This window comes from Aptenodytes forsteri, unplaced genomic scaffold (genome assembly GCF_000699145.1).
Source record: "Aptenodytes forsteri isolate BGI_AS27 unplaced genomic scaffold, ASM69914v1 Scaffold3, whole genome shotgun sequence".
Lineage (NCBI taxonomy): Eukaryota > Metazoa > Chordata > Aves > Sphenisciformes > Spheniscidae > Aptenodytes > Aptenodytes forsteri.
In genome coordinates, this window is record NW_008795283.1 from 1,817,530 (window position 1) to 1,834,623 (window position 17,094).

Consider the following 17,094-nt stretch of genomic DNA (forward strand, 5'->3'; position numbering starts at 1 on the left):
TTTTAGCAGGGCCTGTTGCAACAGGACAAGGGGGAATGGCTTTAAACTAAAGGGGGGTAGATTTAGACTAGATATAAGGAAGAAATTTTTTACGCTGAGAGTGGTGAAACACTGGCACAGGTTGCCCAGAGAGGTGGTGGATGCCCCATCCCTGGAAACATTCAAGGTCAGGTTGGACGGGGCTCTGAGCAACCCGATTTAGTTGAAGATGTCCCTGCCCACGGCAGGGGGGGTGGACTAGATGACCTTTAGAGGTCCCTTCCAACCCAAACTATTCTATGATTCTATGATTCTATGACTTCAATTCCTGATCTGTACCCGGCACCAACATGCACATCACAGCAGGATTTCACCCCAAAGTACATTGAAAACATGCAGCTGAAAACGGTTGTTAGTAATCAGCTTTTTTAGCAGCTAAATTGAGGTCTAAATTGTTCAGTTTCAGGAGTGGCAGGGGAAGCAGTGTTCATGCACACAATTTTGACTTTGCCTAGTAAAACCCAGGCCTGCAGGGCAGAGAAATCCCAGTAAAGGAGGAACTGGGATCTAGAGCTGAAGCCTTTGGGTCACCTACCCTGTCTGGGGGCACAGGTGTGTGTCTGCGCTTATGCCGTGAAAGGGTTAGGTGAGGGGTACTTGGGACTGCTATTTTGGATTTGACTGCAGAGTTGATTTTAGCAGCTCCCTGTAAGAATACACGTCAAGCCTCTGAGACTACCTGAGATGCCAACAGCAATGAGGTGGCCTGGCTTGGCCCCATGAGGAGCGTGACGTGCAGTAGAGGAGTGCAGGAGGAGGAGAGGTGCCCTGGTGAGCAATGGAGGGATGCAGCCCAGGCTGGGGGCAGCGGAGGGAGGCTTGTGGGATGGGAACAGCACAGGGGCCATTGGCGGGGCTGGTACACGTACAGCATCCCCAGATGGACTGTCAGGAAACATTACAGGTCACAGCTAAGGGCACATTAGCAGATGCATGTGCAGGAAGGAAGCTTTAGTCCATGAAATCATTTTCTTGCTTGCATGCACAGCATTCACTCAGAAATATAAAGACAAAATAATCCCTTGGCTTTCTGCATGCTGTATTCTTGATGTTTCATTCATAGCTTTATAGGCTTCTTCAAATACTCATGTATCATATCATAAGTGAAAGGGAGAAAAATAGTTCTTTTGCAGGCTCAAAAGCAAACAGGGAAAAAAATAAATTCAAATCCCAGAGCACTAGAATAACAGTTTTAAAAAACATGAGGAACCAACGATTTTTTTTAATAACCACAGTAGCTTAGGGGCACAGTAATATTTCATTATATTAAATTTGAACACCGAATCGACCCATTGTACTAATGCTTGTAATTGCAAAGGCAAATTAAATTTCTCCACATTGTCTGGAGAACCAGAAGACCATGGAATAGTAAGGAGGCCACAGGTTAGCATGGAGCTGCAGCAGGATGGAGCTACAAGGAGACTCAAGATTGGCGCTACAAGGAGCAGTGACAGGCCTGCTGGAGACTTCCAGGCAGAGCTGTGTGGAGGACAGGAGGTTGTGCGGGCAGAGCAGGTTGTGTGCTTCTTGTGGCTCTGTGGCACTGTGCGTGCTGCAGAACATATTCACGAATGGTTCCCCCAAAGGTTTTTGACTCTCAAAAGGAATTGACCCTGAAACACGAGGTATGCTCAATAAGGAGCCTCTTCATTGCCCCTTCCCCTTTCACTGTGCCTCTACCTGTCTGCACGGACAAGGGAGATCTCCCTGAGTGCCCAAGGTATTTCCAGCCAGGGAGATGGATAGGTGGATGAAGATCTTGACTGGGCCGATGCCTCTCCACATGCTGTTGGGAAAGCTGTGCCCGTGGGTGCTGCCCAACGGAGCAGAGATGCGACTGGGAGCCAGGACTCAGGATTACTTTCCCCAGCTCTGCCCCCAGCTCTGCACTGTGTGACCTTTGACGAATTGCTTAGGAAATCACTTTCAAACCAGCACAGATACAATTAGGTGCCTCTGTATAAAAGTGCCTGCTTTTCGGAGAACTGAACCGGCAAGCCTGGGTAAATTAGCACTTTTGGACTCCAGCCCACTTCTGAGTTTACAAAATGTTCCCTTTAGCCTCTCTTTGCTTGCTTCACCATCTGTCAAATGGGGCTGTTAATACTGACTCAGTCTTTGTACAGAGTTTTAAGCTTCTGAGACTAAAAGTGCATGATAATGTGTTAGTAATTACAAGACCGTCATCGCATGCAACCAAGTCTTCAGGGACCAGTTTGCTGTTTGAAGGACAGGTAGAAGTCAAAGCTAAGGCACAGAGCTGGTGCTTGGCCCCTCTTAAAGAGGGTTTGGAATTTTTGGTATACGGACTTTCCTGGAGTTAGTTTGAAACTTGGATGCAGGCTGTGGCTTTCTAGGGATAACGCCTAAGAGAGATCCAGCCAGATGTTTCTTTGTGACAGCTCCAGGGAATGGGTAAATCAAGGCAGGGGCGGGCCAGGAGGTCACTGCCCAAGGCAGCAAGAGGGCTGGGCTGTGCCTGTAAAGTCGGGGTAAGATCATCCCTTGCAACGACCTTTGCCCCCTTCTCCTCCATTTCCCCCACCTCTAATCTCACAGGACCACACAGTCACATTTCCCGGGCGGCAGTTGCATCTTGCAGCGATGATATTGCACGGCATGTGCCCATGCAGCACTGTCGGGCAGACCTGCAATTGGGAGCAAAGAGACCCAGGAGGACTCAAAGCAGTGATGCTTTACGTGTGTCTGTGCTCCTCAGCACCTGTGAGGTGCAAGATAGGTGGAGGCGAGCCAGGGCATCCCAGGGGATGATACACAGCCACGTTACCCCCTGCCCTGTTTCACACTGGAGGCCAGCACCCCTTTTATCAACACCTTCCCCTGATGATGCTCTTAGTGAGCTGCCCATGGCCACCCTCTCTTCTCAGCCACCCACGGGTTTACAAGGGCCTCCCCAGTTGTACCAAGCCCTGCCACAACCACACACTCCCGGCTGAAGCAGGGGCACCCCCTGTGCCTTCAGGTCAGTTTGGGTCACGTCAGGCCCCAATGGCAAGCGTAACTGTCCCCTCCACTTTTCCCTTCCCCTCTGTGCTGCTCCCCGCCTGCATCCCACCTCTCTGCCTTCGCTTGGGTGGGTGGGGGGGTGACTTTGGGGGGCCAGTGCCCCGGTGCTCGCCAGCCTCCTCCCTGTCTCGCTGCCACAGGGTCTACTCCCCAGCCTGCTCCCAGCGTGCAGCCCCAGCTAGCTCGCACGCTGCCTTGCACCACATCCATTGCTCACTGACAGCTGCCATCTGCAAAACCGCTTTTCCCCTGGGATATTAACTTTTTCCCTCTTTTCTTCTCTCTTCCTGTCTTTCTCGTGTTCTTCTCTCCCCACAGCCCTGCTGCTCACCCAAGGTAAGTGCTTTTTCTCCTTTCCTCTGCTTGCTCTGGCTCTGTTTTTGTCCCCTTTGGTCAGCCTCTCATGTTTCTGTTTGCTGTGTTGTCGACAACCCCAGCTCATGGTGTTCACGTCCAGCAGGAACTGGTTAAGAGCAATGCATTAAGAACATGACAGTGACTGACTGACTTCTAAGAGCCTTCCCCATATTCCAGATTTTTCCCTGGGGTTTTGGGAAGTGACCCGGACAGGGTTGCAAAGCAGAACATGCAGCTCTGGCTGGTCTGGGGCTGTGACTCGACCCTCTCCTCGGGCAGCTCTGGGGCTTGGGTTGTGCTGATGCACCGGGGAGCACAGGGCTTTTCTGCAGGGGGTGGCACTCCTGGGGTGCGGGGTGGTGTTGTCTGGGGTGGGTGAGGGTGCAGGGCTGCGCAGGTGTCCCCTTCCCATGCAGGATCAGGCCATGCATCACCCCTCAGTGCATGAACCTGGGTGCTCTCCACCTCCCGCCCTTGGGGGGTCCCAGGGGTGCACTCAGTGCCAGGGCAGTGCTACCAGGGCACGATAAGCATCAGCACCATTTCCGTCCTCACCCTCAGCTCTGGCTCTGCACTCTTCATCTCCTGTCCCCTTAATACTGAGCCCCCGCTTCCTTGCCCGAAATCCCCGTTGTGCCAGTCTCTCTTGATCCCACTGCGGTGTGATGTACAACTCCTGTATTTTTCTTATTCCTTCAGTTTCAGATATGATTACCGTTGAATTTGCACTAAAGAAACATTTGTCAAAAGATAAGGGCAGGCACACAGGGTGCAGAGAGGAGCTCAAGTCTGACAGATTTGCAAGCAGAGCTGAAAACGAAAGTGTTCATCATGCCTGAGCTGTGCTGCAGATCAAAGGAGCAGCATCTGCCGCGCAATCTTCAATCTCTGCTCCTTTTCGGAGGATGCCAAATCTGCTGTGCAGGGGATGGCCTGAGCCCATCAGATATTGGGCTAATTAGGAAACTGCTCATGGCAGGCAGAAGTCCCCAGCTCCCCAAATATCAGCTTAGGGTGTTTACGGAAAACTCCTCTGAGCGGTTTGGATGTTTCCCTTTTTGTTACTTCTTCAGGTCCGGGAGGACAGAAAATAAGTTGAGCACAGCCTCCTTCTCAGTAATTTCATTGCTTTAATTCAGTAGCTGCCTAATTTGATCAGAACCCTGGGAACCAAATAATTTCTATTAAAATAACATAACTTTCCTCCCTCTGTTGTGATCCGGCCTGATGGCTTTTGGCAGCTGTTACTGGAGAACTTTGTCACCAGATATGGAAAGTTGCTTTCCAGTTAATAAAGAAAAGCCTCCTCTCTGTCTGGGCGGGGGGGTTCCTGGGGTGCCCCCCTTGCCGGGCTGCCCCGGGGTGCCCTCTGTGTGTACGTGGCGTGCTTGGCCCGTGGTTCAAGCTTGCGGTGCTCAGCCCCTGCGCGTGCTTCAAGCTAGCGGCCGGCCGGCGAGCAGAGCCCCTCTCGCCGCAGAGGCACGTGCTGGAGTGTCACTCAGCAGCGATCACGGCTAATCCACAGGGAGAGGAGTGACGTCCTCATTTAGTCCGTGTCATGTTAGATTTAGATTACACAGATGCACAGGAATCTTTGTAAAAAAACTGCATTATTGAACATTTCAGTGGAATCTGTCGGTCCCGCTCCTTATCCTCTCTCTCCCAGAGCAGCTTGCACAGCTTTTCCCGGGCAGCACCCCTTTCCCTGAGGCTGCGTCCCTGGGACCGCTGGGCACCCTGCCTCTCCTCCGCAGCCCTGGGGCGTTCGCCCTCCTGTAGCACCTCTTCGGCGGCTCCTGCAGGACCAGCAGCAGCACGGCCCCCACTCACTGCGGTGGCCCCATCTCTTTGCAGAAGCCCTGGGATGCCCAGATGGATAAGCCCAAGTGAAAACGCCTCTCTTGTCCCAGCAGCCCTTCCCTGGGGGTAAATGGGAGACGCTGGCTCTGCCCTCACCCCCGCCTTGCAGAGCCTTTCCTGGGAAAACAGGGCTGTGAATTTTAGACAAGGCAAAGTAACTAGGCAGGGGAGAGCCTTTGGCACAGGTTCAGCTCAGCGTTTGTTTCCTCCAAACGGGCTCTCTGAGTCAGACTTGCAAGGCTGTGCAAAGCTTTTGAAAGCCTTGCATGGCCAAGTGTCCAGTGCCAGCTGTTGGGGCTGCAGAGGGCCACAGTAGTACAGGGTGGCTGTGGAGTGACTTGAGAGTCAAAGCTGGGTTTTTTAACTGCTCTGATGTGTAACCTTTTTATATTGGCTCCCTATACTGTTTTTACAGGTAAATACCAAAGTGCATAGCTACTCCAGTTGTCCCTGCCATTGCCAGCAGTGGACAAGCTGCTCTGGTGGTCTTTCCAGCCTTTGCAAAAGTCACCGAAAGCCTGAGCAGAGCCTTGGCTTGCAAGTTTTTGGGCTCAGGAGGTTCAGATCTTTAAAGGGATGAGGAATTATCTAACTGGTAGATACTTCTCTACCCTCATTTCCACATATTCAGTCAGATCAAAGAAAATATTTCTAAATATGTTTCTTATGCATTAAAACTCATGGGTCCACTTTGCAGTGGGAAAGACTGGGGAGCAGAGACACCAGTTGAACTGGCCTGTCGGGGACGGTCATGTCAACAGCAATCTCAAGGCAGAGCCAGCAGTGGAATAATGCGCAGTTCCCAGCCCTGTGCCTTAGCCTCCCTCTCATGAATGTGCAGTGTTTCCCAGTTAGCAGTAAGGACGCTAGGGCATGTATATGGATGTATCACGCCTCAAAAATAGCCTCCAGGGCTAAGTAAGCAGATTCCTCCCATTTTAGAAAGCACCCCAGGCAGCCGGTGCTTGTGCATGTGCATGTGTTTCAGTAAAGGGCATATCCATATGCTAACCTCAAAAGCCAGAGCGTCTTTTAGCCAGCAGTCTTCCCCAGTTGTGACTGACGGCTTGACAGCACTCTGGAGAGAGGAACTCATTCATGCTCGCTGTTTACTTTGTTTAGCCAGGATTATATTTTCTTGAGCCACAACAAAAAAAATCTCATTTTAATTGTCGTTTTAATTTCTTCCTAGCAGCGCAGTCCCCAGAAGGGGTGACCTTCATGCAGATACATGCCCGCTCTAGAAATGGATGGAGATGAGATAGCTCGAGGGGTGTGAAATGGCCTTCATAGCAATCTTTCATGAATACATTGTTGGTTTTAATCCAATCTATTCAGCAAGTGACAGGGAATACAAACTGGTCCGTGGCTGTTTGGTAGTCTTGCAGCATTACCGAGGAGATGGGTAGCTACCCCTCTAACTGTTACAGGGCCTTCCCATTGACTGTTTCAGCTCAGAAGGTGTAGTGGCCAGATTACCCCATGGAAATGAGCTTTGATTTATGATGTGTCCAGAGGGCCACAGACAATGTCCAGTTCCCATTTGGTCCCTCCGGTTTTAAGGAGGTTGAGCTAGCAAGCACTGGTGGAGTACCTACCTTCCAGGAGCAATGCATGATGTGGGAACACTGCTCAGTGTTCCCTTTCCCCTGGAAAAAATAAGAGGAGGAGGGGATCTGCTTACAGTATTTTGAGCCCAAGAAACTGCCTATCATGTGTAGTTGGAAAGCGCTTTGCAAATAGCTGCAGATTGAGTCCCAGGATGGCCCTGCAGGCGTAAGTCGTTCTGCCGGTGAGAGAGCTGAGTGAGCATGGCAGGGACATGCCCAGCAGGGCTGCAGAGCATGGCAGTGGCAGGACCGTAAGTAGGAGCTGCTGCCCCCCCCCTCGTCTGTCCTACCTTTAAGGGTCTGAACTGACCCTGAATGAGGCAGAATAAGTGAGAACATGGAGTGGTTTAACCAAAACCCTCTCCTCACTTCCTGCAAGCAAGTGTTGGGTCCAGCGTCTAGCGGGTGTCAGCGATGGCCATTGCTACAGCCTGGGCAAAAGTGGACTTCATTCTCATTCCTCCCACCCAGCCTTTGATCTTACCAGACCTGTTTGTCTCCCCTGCTTGTAGCATCTCCTCAACCCGTGGGCTCCCTGGCACAAGGAGCAGAGTACCTTGGTGCAGCACCTGGCACAGCAGCCCCAGCTTGGCTAGCCTTAGCAGTCTGTGCATGCTCCTGTAGCCCAGATAGGTTCCTAGCACTCAATGGTAGCACACACCTATGTGCCAGAGCAGGCAGGGTTTAGGGGACCTTTCTCTTCCCACCTTCCCCTTCCCAGGGAGGAGGTGGAGGCAGCCCAGGAGGTCCTGACAAGCTCCTTTTCTTGCTGGACGTAGACAGACCTTAACAGGCTTAATTAGGGTTGACAGCAGGGAGTCCAGGTTGCAATCCACATTGAAAAGTAGGTACTGATGGTCATACAAACAGAAATCAGGCTAGTTAATAATTAAGCTGCAGCTTAGCAGCGTTCACCTTGACAGACTTGACCTTCCAAATTAGAAGTCTGTCTCTCCCCCCTGCCCCCCATGTTTTATTTATCACAGCCCTTGATAGTCTTCTTTGCAGGCTAACGCACCAGGGTGATGTGTGACACACCTCACCTGTCCCTGCTTCTTGGAGGAGACCTCCAAGACCCCCCATCCCTACACCCGGTCCCTCAGGAGATGGGGGCCTGTGGCTACCATAGCCCGTGTGGGAGCATGCCCCACGCTTGCTGCAGAGACAGTGGCCTCCTGTGCCTTGGAAGGCAGGCTGGTGCACTGTGCTGCTGGCTGAAGTGCTTCCCCGAAAGGTAGGAGCATCAGGAATGTGTTCTGCCATTGGGATGTTGCAAGCGTTTATTCCCTCTCAGCTGTTGGATCTGTACACACAGGGCTCAACTCAGTCTCAGCATCCCATGGGAACAGATAAACCCAGCAGGCCTGGAGCAGGTTAAGGTTGGCGTCTGGTGTTTTGTAGAGGTTGGCACTGATTCATGCTACAGGGTGCTCAAGTGTCCTAAATGGTAGGTGAGGAGAAGTGGCAGATTCATGTACGTGCTTTGTATTGCTCTTTGGAGGTGCTTAACTCGCCCCTTAATTGTATGGCAAGTATAGACTGGGGCAAGAGACACATCAACTGGACTCTTAAGCTTGTCCTTCCTACCACAAATGGCACTGCTTTACCTTCAGAGGGCAATCAGCAGCCTGGTATGTGGCACCTATGGATCGTTTGCATGAGTGCATTGAGCAAGATCCAGCACAATATTGGTATGTGACTCAAACTCTCTCTCCTACATTAGGATAGAGGCACAGTGAAAATACAATGGCAGGTTCAATGTTTTCAGCTGCACCTTTGAAGTTTGTTAGGTTTCTGCACTTTGCTTTCCTGTTGCACATTCACAAATGTGGCTGCTTTTTAATGAGGCATGAAGGAATTACCTCCTTTTTTTCATTATCTGCAAGCTTCCTCTATTAACATTTCTGTGAGGTACCCATTTGGAGATGCTGCCTATGCCTGTTCTCCTGTGGTTTGCTTGCAGCTGACATTGAAAGACTTAGCCTGGCAGTGGTGTTCAATCAGCTGCCCCCATAGGACACCCTTGACGTGCCTTCTTCGGCAACCATATTTCTTCTCTCTGCGCCCCAGTTCACCATATTCACTGCAAAGGAGCTGGTGGTGACAGCAGGGCCTCCATTATTCATGTCTTGGTGGATGTGCTGTCAGCCCACTGCAGGTCTCCATCGCTGGCCAGCTTGTCCCTTCACTGTGAGTGGCCTACCTAGGGCTTGAAGGTGCCTCTGGTGGCACTTCTTCCACTGACAAGGTACCCTCTGAAATAGCGCAAGCCCCACAGTGCCTTCACTTTGGTGGAGTGCCCGGTCCCACACTCACCCTGCGTCCAGCCCCTGGGTTTAGAGCAATCTGTCCACTCCTGGACATGGACGTGTCACTTGATTTACACTAAGAGCTGCCTTGGCAAGTGATTGCCATGCTCATCAAATCAGCAGGTGGTCCACAAGTGGCTTGAAGAGACAATTAAGCCACCTGCCAGCAGTCAAAAGTCCTGCCCCTGGCCATGGACACGGGGGTTCCCATGCAGCCTGCTCGACAGCCTTGGACCTGGCGAACAGTCGGAAGAGATGGAGCAGGTGTCCCTCCTCAGAGGAGGGTATCGGGTCTCACGCTGTCCTGCCTGGCATAGGTACATAAACCAGCATGAGCAACTTGCCAGGTTCTGGGATAAAGCCATGTTGGATACCGCTCCCTACAGGGAGGAGAAGGCATTCTGCACTGTGTGTGCTTACAGACCTGCCTGCAGCTCAGCCTTGCCTAGATAGCTAATATCTGCATGAGGCTCCGTATTGTCTTACCATGCCAAAGGCTTTCATCAAATCAGTTAAAGTGGGGACTGAGGCTTCGTTGTGTTTCTCCTGCAGTTGTTGAACTGAGGAAATTCTGCTCAATATTCCCCATCTTCAGGGCAGCTCTTCTGATTCCAGACATTTGCTTTCTGTGCTATGCAACTGCAGCCAGTAGGCGACAGCCCAAGGGACCGTGCCACCAGCTGTGACCACGCCACCAGCTGTGACCGCAGCTTTTCTGATGTAGTTACTTCCCTGCGAAGGTTGTAGTGAGCCAGACTATCCCCGAGTCCGGGGTTTGCAACCCTGCTGGGATGGCTGCTGTGCTTTTGCTCAGCTCAGTACTGTCAGCACATGTCAGCACACACTCAGCTCATATGGCAAGCTGGGCCTTGCAGAGCTGAGGGTGCCTCTTCCCCTGAGCTTCAGGTTATGGGGGAGCTCAGACAGAAGCGAGCCATGTACATGGTACGGCAACTGATGTGTAAGCACCTGCATTTTCAACGATGGATACAGCTTGTCATCTTCATACACTTCCAGGTAGAGGCAGAGACTGGACTTTCTCGATCTCTGTCTTGGAAAAGACGATGTAGATTTCATCTAACTCCCTGCTCAAGTGAATATAAGTAACGAATCTTGTTCTTGATGATCATGTTCATGTCTCCAAGCGCAGCATAATGCAGAACATTTTGTCCAGTTTCACCCCTGTTTCCGCACTTCCACAGCTCAGCTGCCTCCTCCCCTCTGTGCTTGCTTGGCCTTTGCCTGCGGTTGCCCCCTTTACCCCCCCTGGCATCCTGCATTGCCCAGCCGCACTGCCCGCCTTCTTCTCCAGGTGCTGTTCTCCCCTGTCTCAGTATTTGTAAACTTTTGGGGATTCCCAAATCCAGAGTACACTGTCTTTGAGCTAGGCAGTGATGGTTTTGATGTACGTCATTGATTTCAAATGATGGATGTAGCTGCTTCTGCTTCTGTCATTGGTTATAATAATGTCACCTGCCACAGAAGCTGTTATGTATTGTATAAACTCTGCAAGACTTGCAAGGCTTACAGTCTTTGCAATCAGTCTAGCTGTGTTGATGAAGAGAAGGCAGAATTTATAACTAGATTTCACTGGGACTTTATAATTTCTGTGTGATTTTTGGTACAGAGTATGAGATCTGCTGGAGCCCACATGGGATTAATCACATCTGAGGCATTACCTGGGGTGTTTGTAAACTCTACAGGAAACCTTGGGTAACATCTGACCCACTGCTCAGCAGGAACAAGATGCTCTACGTTTGTGATAACCCCCCCCCCAGGTTCTGCAGGGCTCCAGCTCTCACTCCCAGGCTCAGCTGGGCCCCGTGCTGCAGCTGGTACACCCTGACTGGTCAGGCACAGGAAAGCAGGGGAAACCCAGCTTCTTTCTTGAGATGACAAGGCTTTTCAGAGAGCCCACTGGCACGTGCCTGCACTTGGGTGTATGGGTGGGAGAAGAGACCTGAGTCAGGGCTGGGGACAGTGCCAGGGCACCCTTCCTCCTGGTTGGGGTGCTCCTTCCCACCTGGGCAACCAGAACCTCCCCGGGCACCTCGCTGGGTTTACTGGGGCATCAGCAAGGTGATCCCAACACAGAGTCGTCTCAGCATGCTGCACCTCCCGGGCAGTCCCACGGGGCACCCCTCCTGCCCCACGGTGGCATTTGCTCACCTGGGCTCCTGGTCCTCCAGCAGAAACTAAACATCCAGTAACAGGAAAGCAAAAACCCACTTGGCTCCTGACTTACTTCTTCCTGCTCCTTTTTCCAAATGCTAGGAACAAGTACGTGTTTGCGTGTGTGGTTATGACTTGTGTGTCTATCTGAGCGTTAGATCAAGCACTGAGTAACACAGAGTGCCAACAGTGATTTTCTAATCAAAGGGGAATAAAAAGATCCTGTCTCTTGTTCATTCAAACCAGGAAACAGGCCAGGGCGTTAAAGCTGTCTTAAAGGACACTTGTGCCAAATGGCAGAATGAATCGGTACCTCGGGGGAGGTACTCTCCCCAGAGATGTGGCTGCTGCAGGGATGATGGGAGGGCGTATGTCATCCAAGAGCACCAATGCAGGCTGAAGAAATATTCAGGGTGGTTTTTTTTTTTTAATAAATTAAAACCATGTTGTGTATGTTCTTGGTGATCAACTGATATTCAGAAATCTTGGTCCTTTGTTTCTGTGGTCCAACACCCCACCACTGCCCCCCAAATCACTGCGTGAGCTTAGCAACCTGTGAAGGGGCTGCACAAGCTCATGCTCAGACCCTGCAGACAAGCCCCTGTGGTGGCCTGGTGCTCCAGGGCTGCTGTCTACAGCTTGGTGTTGACCTTGCTTCCACAGAGGTGGCTGAGAGGAAGCTGACGGTTGAAGAGGAGGAAGCCAAGAGAATTGCAGAGATGGGCAAACCAATACTTGGCGAGCATCCCAAACTAGAAGTCATCATTGAGGAGTCCTATGAGTTCAAGGTCAGTAGTTGTCCCAGGTGTCCTCCAGGAGGGGAAAGCTGTGTGGCACTGAAGAGCAGCCATGGAAAGCAGAACTGAGGAGGCTGGGGGTGGCCACATGTGCAGGGAAAGGGCTGCTGGAAGATGAAAAGGAGTATGCAATGCAATAAAGTATGGGGGAAGCCTACAAGAAGTGCTAGGGGATGTAGCTGCTGGTAGGCAGAGGTGAAGGGAGGGAGACAAGGGAGCCCTGCTGGAAGCAGAAGAAGCCAGTGTGCAGGAGAAGGCAGGAGCAAAGCTATCTCTGGTGAGGCAGGGGCAAAGGAAGGAGCCTCCTCTGGAGTAAGGGGTGGCAATGAAGCAGGCCCTGCTGAGGTTTGGGTCAGCCTGTCCAGGGAGAAGGTGGGCTCAACTCCAGTCATGGCCTCATCTGACTGGTAGGAGAGCGCTTGTGGCACCTAAACAGTTTGGGAAGGGTCTGTGAGACCACAGTGTACTGCAAGATCAGCCTTGCCTGCTAGCAGCCAGTTTAATTGCTGTGCATCTTTATTCCCACAACAGAGCACCGTGGACAAGCTGATTAAGAAGACAAACCTGGCTTTGGTTGTAGGTACACATTCCTGGAGGGACCAGTTCATGGAGGCCATTACTGTCAGCGCAGGTGAGGGGGACATCAGAAAACCCACACCAGCATCCCCAGGGTTCATGCAGCCTGGGATGAGATCTGTCTGGGCTCAGGAGACAGCGTCTGCCTGGTCAGTGATGCTCGGCTGTTGCGTGTGTGGTGGTCATCAGCAAAGCCAGTCCAAAGAGCTCCTCTGCTCCAAATATATTGGGCTTTTGCAGATGCATTAGCTGGGAGCCTAGGAGATCCATCTTTTGGTGTGGAGCCATCCAGGACGCCAGTTTTCAAAGACTTGACTTCTGCTGGCGGTGCTCCTGCTGCTTCAGTGGTCTGATGAGCAGCGTACAGGCAGCAAAATCCCATCCTGGCTGGGCTGCTGGCTCCTGGTGTGCCCAGTGCTGTCCTGTTCAGGTAGCTCCTGCTGCTGGAAGATGTCCTGTCTGCCACGGCCAGTAGAGACTCTGGGAGTAGGGAAGGTTACCACATATGGACAGGAGGTCTTGCCCCATGAGGCAGCAGCTGGTGGAGGGAAAGGTCTAAAGACCTGCCAGCTGTTGCCCAGGGAGCTTGAGAGAGCTCACCGCTTCCAGAGCCAGGCAGCCGTGGAGCAGACATTTTAGACATGTCCATGCCATTAATGACACTCAGGCATCCTTCTGAACCTTTCCTTGGTGGTCTGGCATCTTTCCTGAAGGGCTGTTTTCCACCCAGCCGTAGTGTGGGAAGCAGGCAGGCAGGCAGCTGAGTGGGAGCTGTCACCAGTGGCCACAAGGGCTTCTTCTGACATGAAAGAAGAGGTGCAGGGTATTCAGTTTTCTTCTTTCTAGCAATCAAGAGAAACTGCTTCTGTGGAAACAGTACTTCCATCCTTGTAGCAAGCAGGCCTGCTTCTCTCTTCCTCCATCTCTCTCCTTCCTGTGCCATTTGCTCAGTGCTCCCTACCTGCTTTCTCTTTTACCAATTTATTTCCATCAATCCTGTATCTGCACAAAGACCAGCAGTGCTTCCAGCCTTGGGGCTGACCTGGCCCACCACGCTAAGGAGGGAACCCCTCCAAGGGGCTGCAGCGCTGTTGTTGATACCCTCACACAGATGAGAAGTTTCTTACTGGGGCGCTGCTGGTGACCAGCCTGTCCTCTGGTGCGGGAGAACCACGAGGTCACTCCAGTTTCCCAGTTCTATCACTTTCTGCTATTTTACCCCCCCAAAACATCACTTGGCTGTGTGACTTCATGGTGCTCCTCAACAGTGATCTCCTCAGGCTGACTACATACTATGTGACTGCCTGTGGATGGGAACAGGGATGGGATGGGGCTGCCCCTCTGTGGGCACAATGCACCGCTCTGCCACTCCCCAGCCCTGCAGGCTCTGGGGTGTCCTGGGAGGCACCCCTCTTGCCAAGCCTTACCCATCACTGAGGGACCTGGGGTGCCCTGAGCCCACTGTTGTGGCCAGCACCACACCACCTTGTCCCAGGTGAGCAGCATCCCTGGAGCCCTGAGAGGGGGGCCAAGCACAGGCTGCAGCCCACCCCCGTAATCTTGACCTGACCCATCATGAGCGCTGGATCTCTTCTTCCACGTTGTGTGCAGCAGGTGATGAGGACGAGGATGAGTCCGGCGAGGAGCGCCTGCCGTCCTGCTTCGACTATGTGATGCACTTCCTGACCGTCTTCTGGAAGGTGCTGTTTGCCTGCGTGCCCCCCACTGAGTACTGCAACGGCTGGGCCTGCTTCGTCGTCTCCATCCTCATCATTGGCATGCTCACAGCCGTCATTGGCGACCTTGCCTCCCACTTTGGCTGCACCATCGGCCTCAAGGACTCAGTGACCGCCGTCGTCTTTGTTGCCTTCGGCACTTCCGTACCAGGTGGGGTAGCCACAGAGAGGGGATGGGGTGGGAGGAAAGTCCTCTGGTGGTTCTCCTGTCCCACGGGAGCAGCTCCATCATGGGGATGGGGTTCAGGCTGGCAAGGGGCTCCACAGTGCCCTGTCCCCAGGCAAGGTCTGCACCCCACTTGGTGGCAACATGGGGGTCCCTGGACCCGGGAGGGGGATTGTGCACCAGGAGAGATCCGTGTCCCAACCTAGCCAGTGCCACACCTGAGGCTCCCTTGTCCTCCAGACATGAAGGGTTGCCCGTTTCTCCTGTTGGACTCCCAGTAATTTCTCCTTCCCTCCTCCCCCAACCCCAGACACATTCGCCAGCAAAGCTGCGGCCATCCAGGACGTGTACGCTGACGCCTCCATCAGCAACGTCACGGGCAGCAACGCCGTCAATGTCTTCCTGGGCATCGGGCTGGCATGGTCAGTGGCGGCGATCTACTGGGCGTCACAGGGGCAGGAGTTCCAGGTGTCAGCAGGCACCCTGGCCTTCTCCGTCACCCTCTTCACCATCTTCGCCTTCATCTGCATCAGTGTCCTCCTCTACCGCCGGCGGCCCCACATCGGGGGGGAGCTGGGCGGCCCCCGGGGGTGCAAACTGGCCACGACGTTGCTCTTCATTAGCCTCTGGCTGCTGTACATCCTCTTCGCCACCCTGGAGGCCTATTGCTACATCAAGGGGTTTTAGGCGGTGGAGGGACGGTGCTGCCGGGGGAGGGATCCCCTTCTCCGTTACCTCACTGGACACCGGTCCTGGAAGCGCGGTTTCACCGGAGGGGACAGCTGTCCATCAGGGGCCGCCGCTGCCCAGATGGTTGGATGGCTGGGTGCCAAGAAGGGCAAAACCATCACAGAGGGAAAAAAACAAACAAACTAAACCCACCCAAAATGATACAAAAGAAAGCAACAATGGCAAGTGTTGAAATAAAACAAAACACAATAAACCCAGCCGCTGACCCCATTCAATGAGATTAAGACGTTTCAGCCATCTCCAAAGGTCACCTCTCCCGTAGGGGCTTGTCTGCTTTCCTCCTGAGCACCCCTCCACTGTAAGGAGATACTTTCTTATTTTCACTGGTTGGGAATTGCAGAAGTCTGATCAGGAATTTGATTTTTTTTTTTTCTTTCGTTTGCTTGTTGCTTTTTGGTTTGGGGGAGGCACACTGCTTTTTTTTTTTTTTTCTTTTTTACTACTAAAACAGAAAAATGTTAAAAATCTACTCTAAAGCTTCAAGCTGCCGTCAGTGCTGGAATTGAACATGTGTATTTTTTGAAGCCACAAAAGACTGTGACACAGTCAAAGAACTTTTTCACTATTACTCGTTTCCGCCCTCGCCGCCTTCCATTTCTTTCTTTTTTAAGAACATCACAAGACTGATATATTTTTAATACAAACACAGACACACACACATTCAGTGACCAAGGCTGGAGCATGTAGCATCTCAATCACCTGCCTCGGCTAAGAAAAAAAGGAGGAAAAAAAAAAACAACAAACCCCAACCCTCTAATATAATATGTATCATGTATATTTTGACTATGGCATTTCTCTTTGTATAATTAACTTCGAGCTTGTCGTACTGCAGGGAGAGAAAATTATGTTAATTTACAACCGATAAAGAAATAAATGGCTACCCAGGAATAGTCTGCCCTGGGGAGAGCGAGGGGGCCAGGGAACGTGGTACCGGCTCCTTGGGATGGTGATGGGTTTGCTGTGCAGTCTTCCTACTCGGAGGTGGAAATGAATTCAGGAAACCCCGGATGGCGTGCCCGTTTGTTCCCAGCACCATCCCATCCCGAGCTGTGGCGTGGCTGCCCTTTCACTTGTTTGCTACCCCAGTTTTCACAGCGCCCACATCTCACTGGTGGTCTTCAGGCCATTGAAAGCCACGGGCTTAAAAACTGCCACTGTGTCTTCTTGAGTACCTTTTAGGAACACCAGACAGACAAAAAGGCATCCTTTTCATTTGAAGTTCATTTCTTTTTAAGGAAAAAAAAAAAAAAAACCACCACAAGAATATGTCATGAATTACATCAATGGCTGCAAATTGAAATGTTGGGTTGGTAATAAAAATAAATAAAAACTATACCTATATCTATATAAACAGTGCTATCTAGAAACATATTTCTTAATTGAGAGCCCTGGAAGAGGATGTTAAAACTTTACTCTTTGTAAAGTGCTTTCAAGATGAAGATCATAGAATCATAGAATGGTTTGGTTGGAAGGGACCTTAAAGATCATCTAGTTCCAACCCCCCTGCCATGGGCAGGGACATCTTCAACTAGATCAGGTTGCTCAGAGCCCCGTCCAACCTGACCTGGAATGTTTCCAGGGATGGGGCATCCACCACCTCTCTGGGCAACCTGTGCCAGTGTTTCACCACCCTCAGCGTAAAAAATTTCTTCCTTATATCTAGTGTAAATCTACCCTCTTTCAGTTTAAAGCCAT

At 51.7% G+C, this 17,094-nt stretch overlaps 1 protein-coding gene across 3 annotated transcripts in view; it reads left to right on the top strand.

Moving 5' to 3' along the window:
* SLC8A3 (solute carrier family 8 member A3) overlaps nucleotides 1-16,714 on the top strand; it is a 100,547-nt gene extending 83,833 nt beyond the window's left edge. For 2 of the 3 annotated variants that reach the window (XM_009279275.2, XM_009279276.2), the window contains exons 3-7: nucleotides 3,385-3,402; nucleotides 12,038-12,162; nucleotides 12,703-12,802; nucleotides 14,359-14,634; nucleotides 14,960-16,714. In XM_009279275.2, the coding sequence (XP_009277550.1) occupies nucleotides 3,385-3,402; nucleotides 12,038-12,162; nucleotides 12,703-12,802; nucleotides 14,359-14,634; nucleotides 14,960-15,336 (896 nt within the window). In that variant the 3' untranslated portion in view covers nucleotides 15,337-16,714. The remainder of the gene's footprint in view (nucleotides 1-3,384; nucleotides 3,403-12,037; nucleotides 12,163-12,702; nucleotides 12,803-14,358; nucleotides 14,635-14,959) is intronic. The other variant, XM_009279277.2, reaches the window with a different exon arrangement.
* Nucleotides 16,715-17,094: the final 380 nt, after the last annotated feature.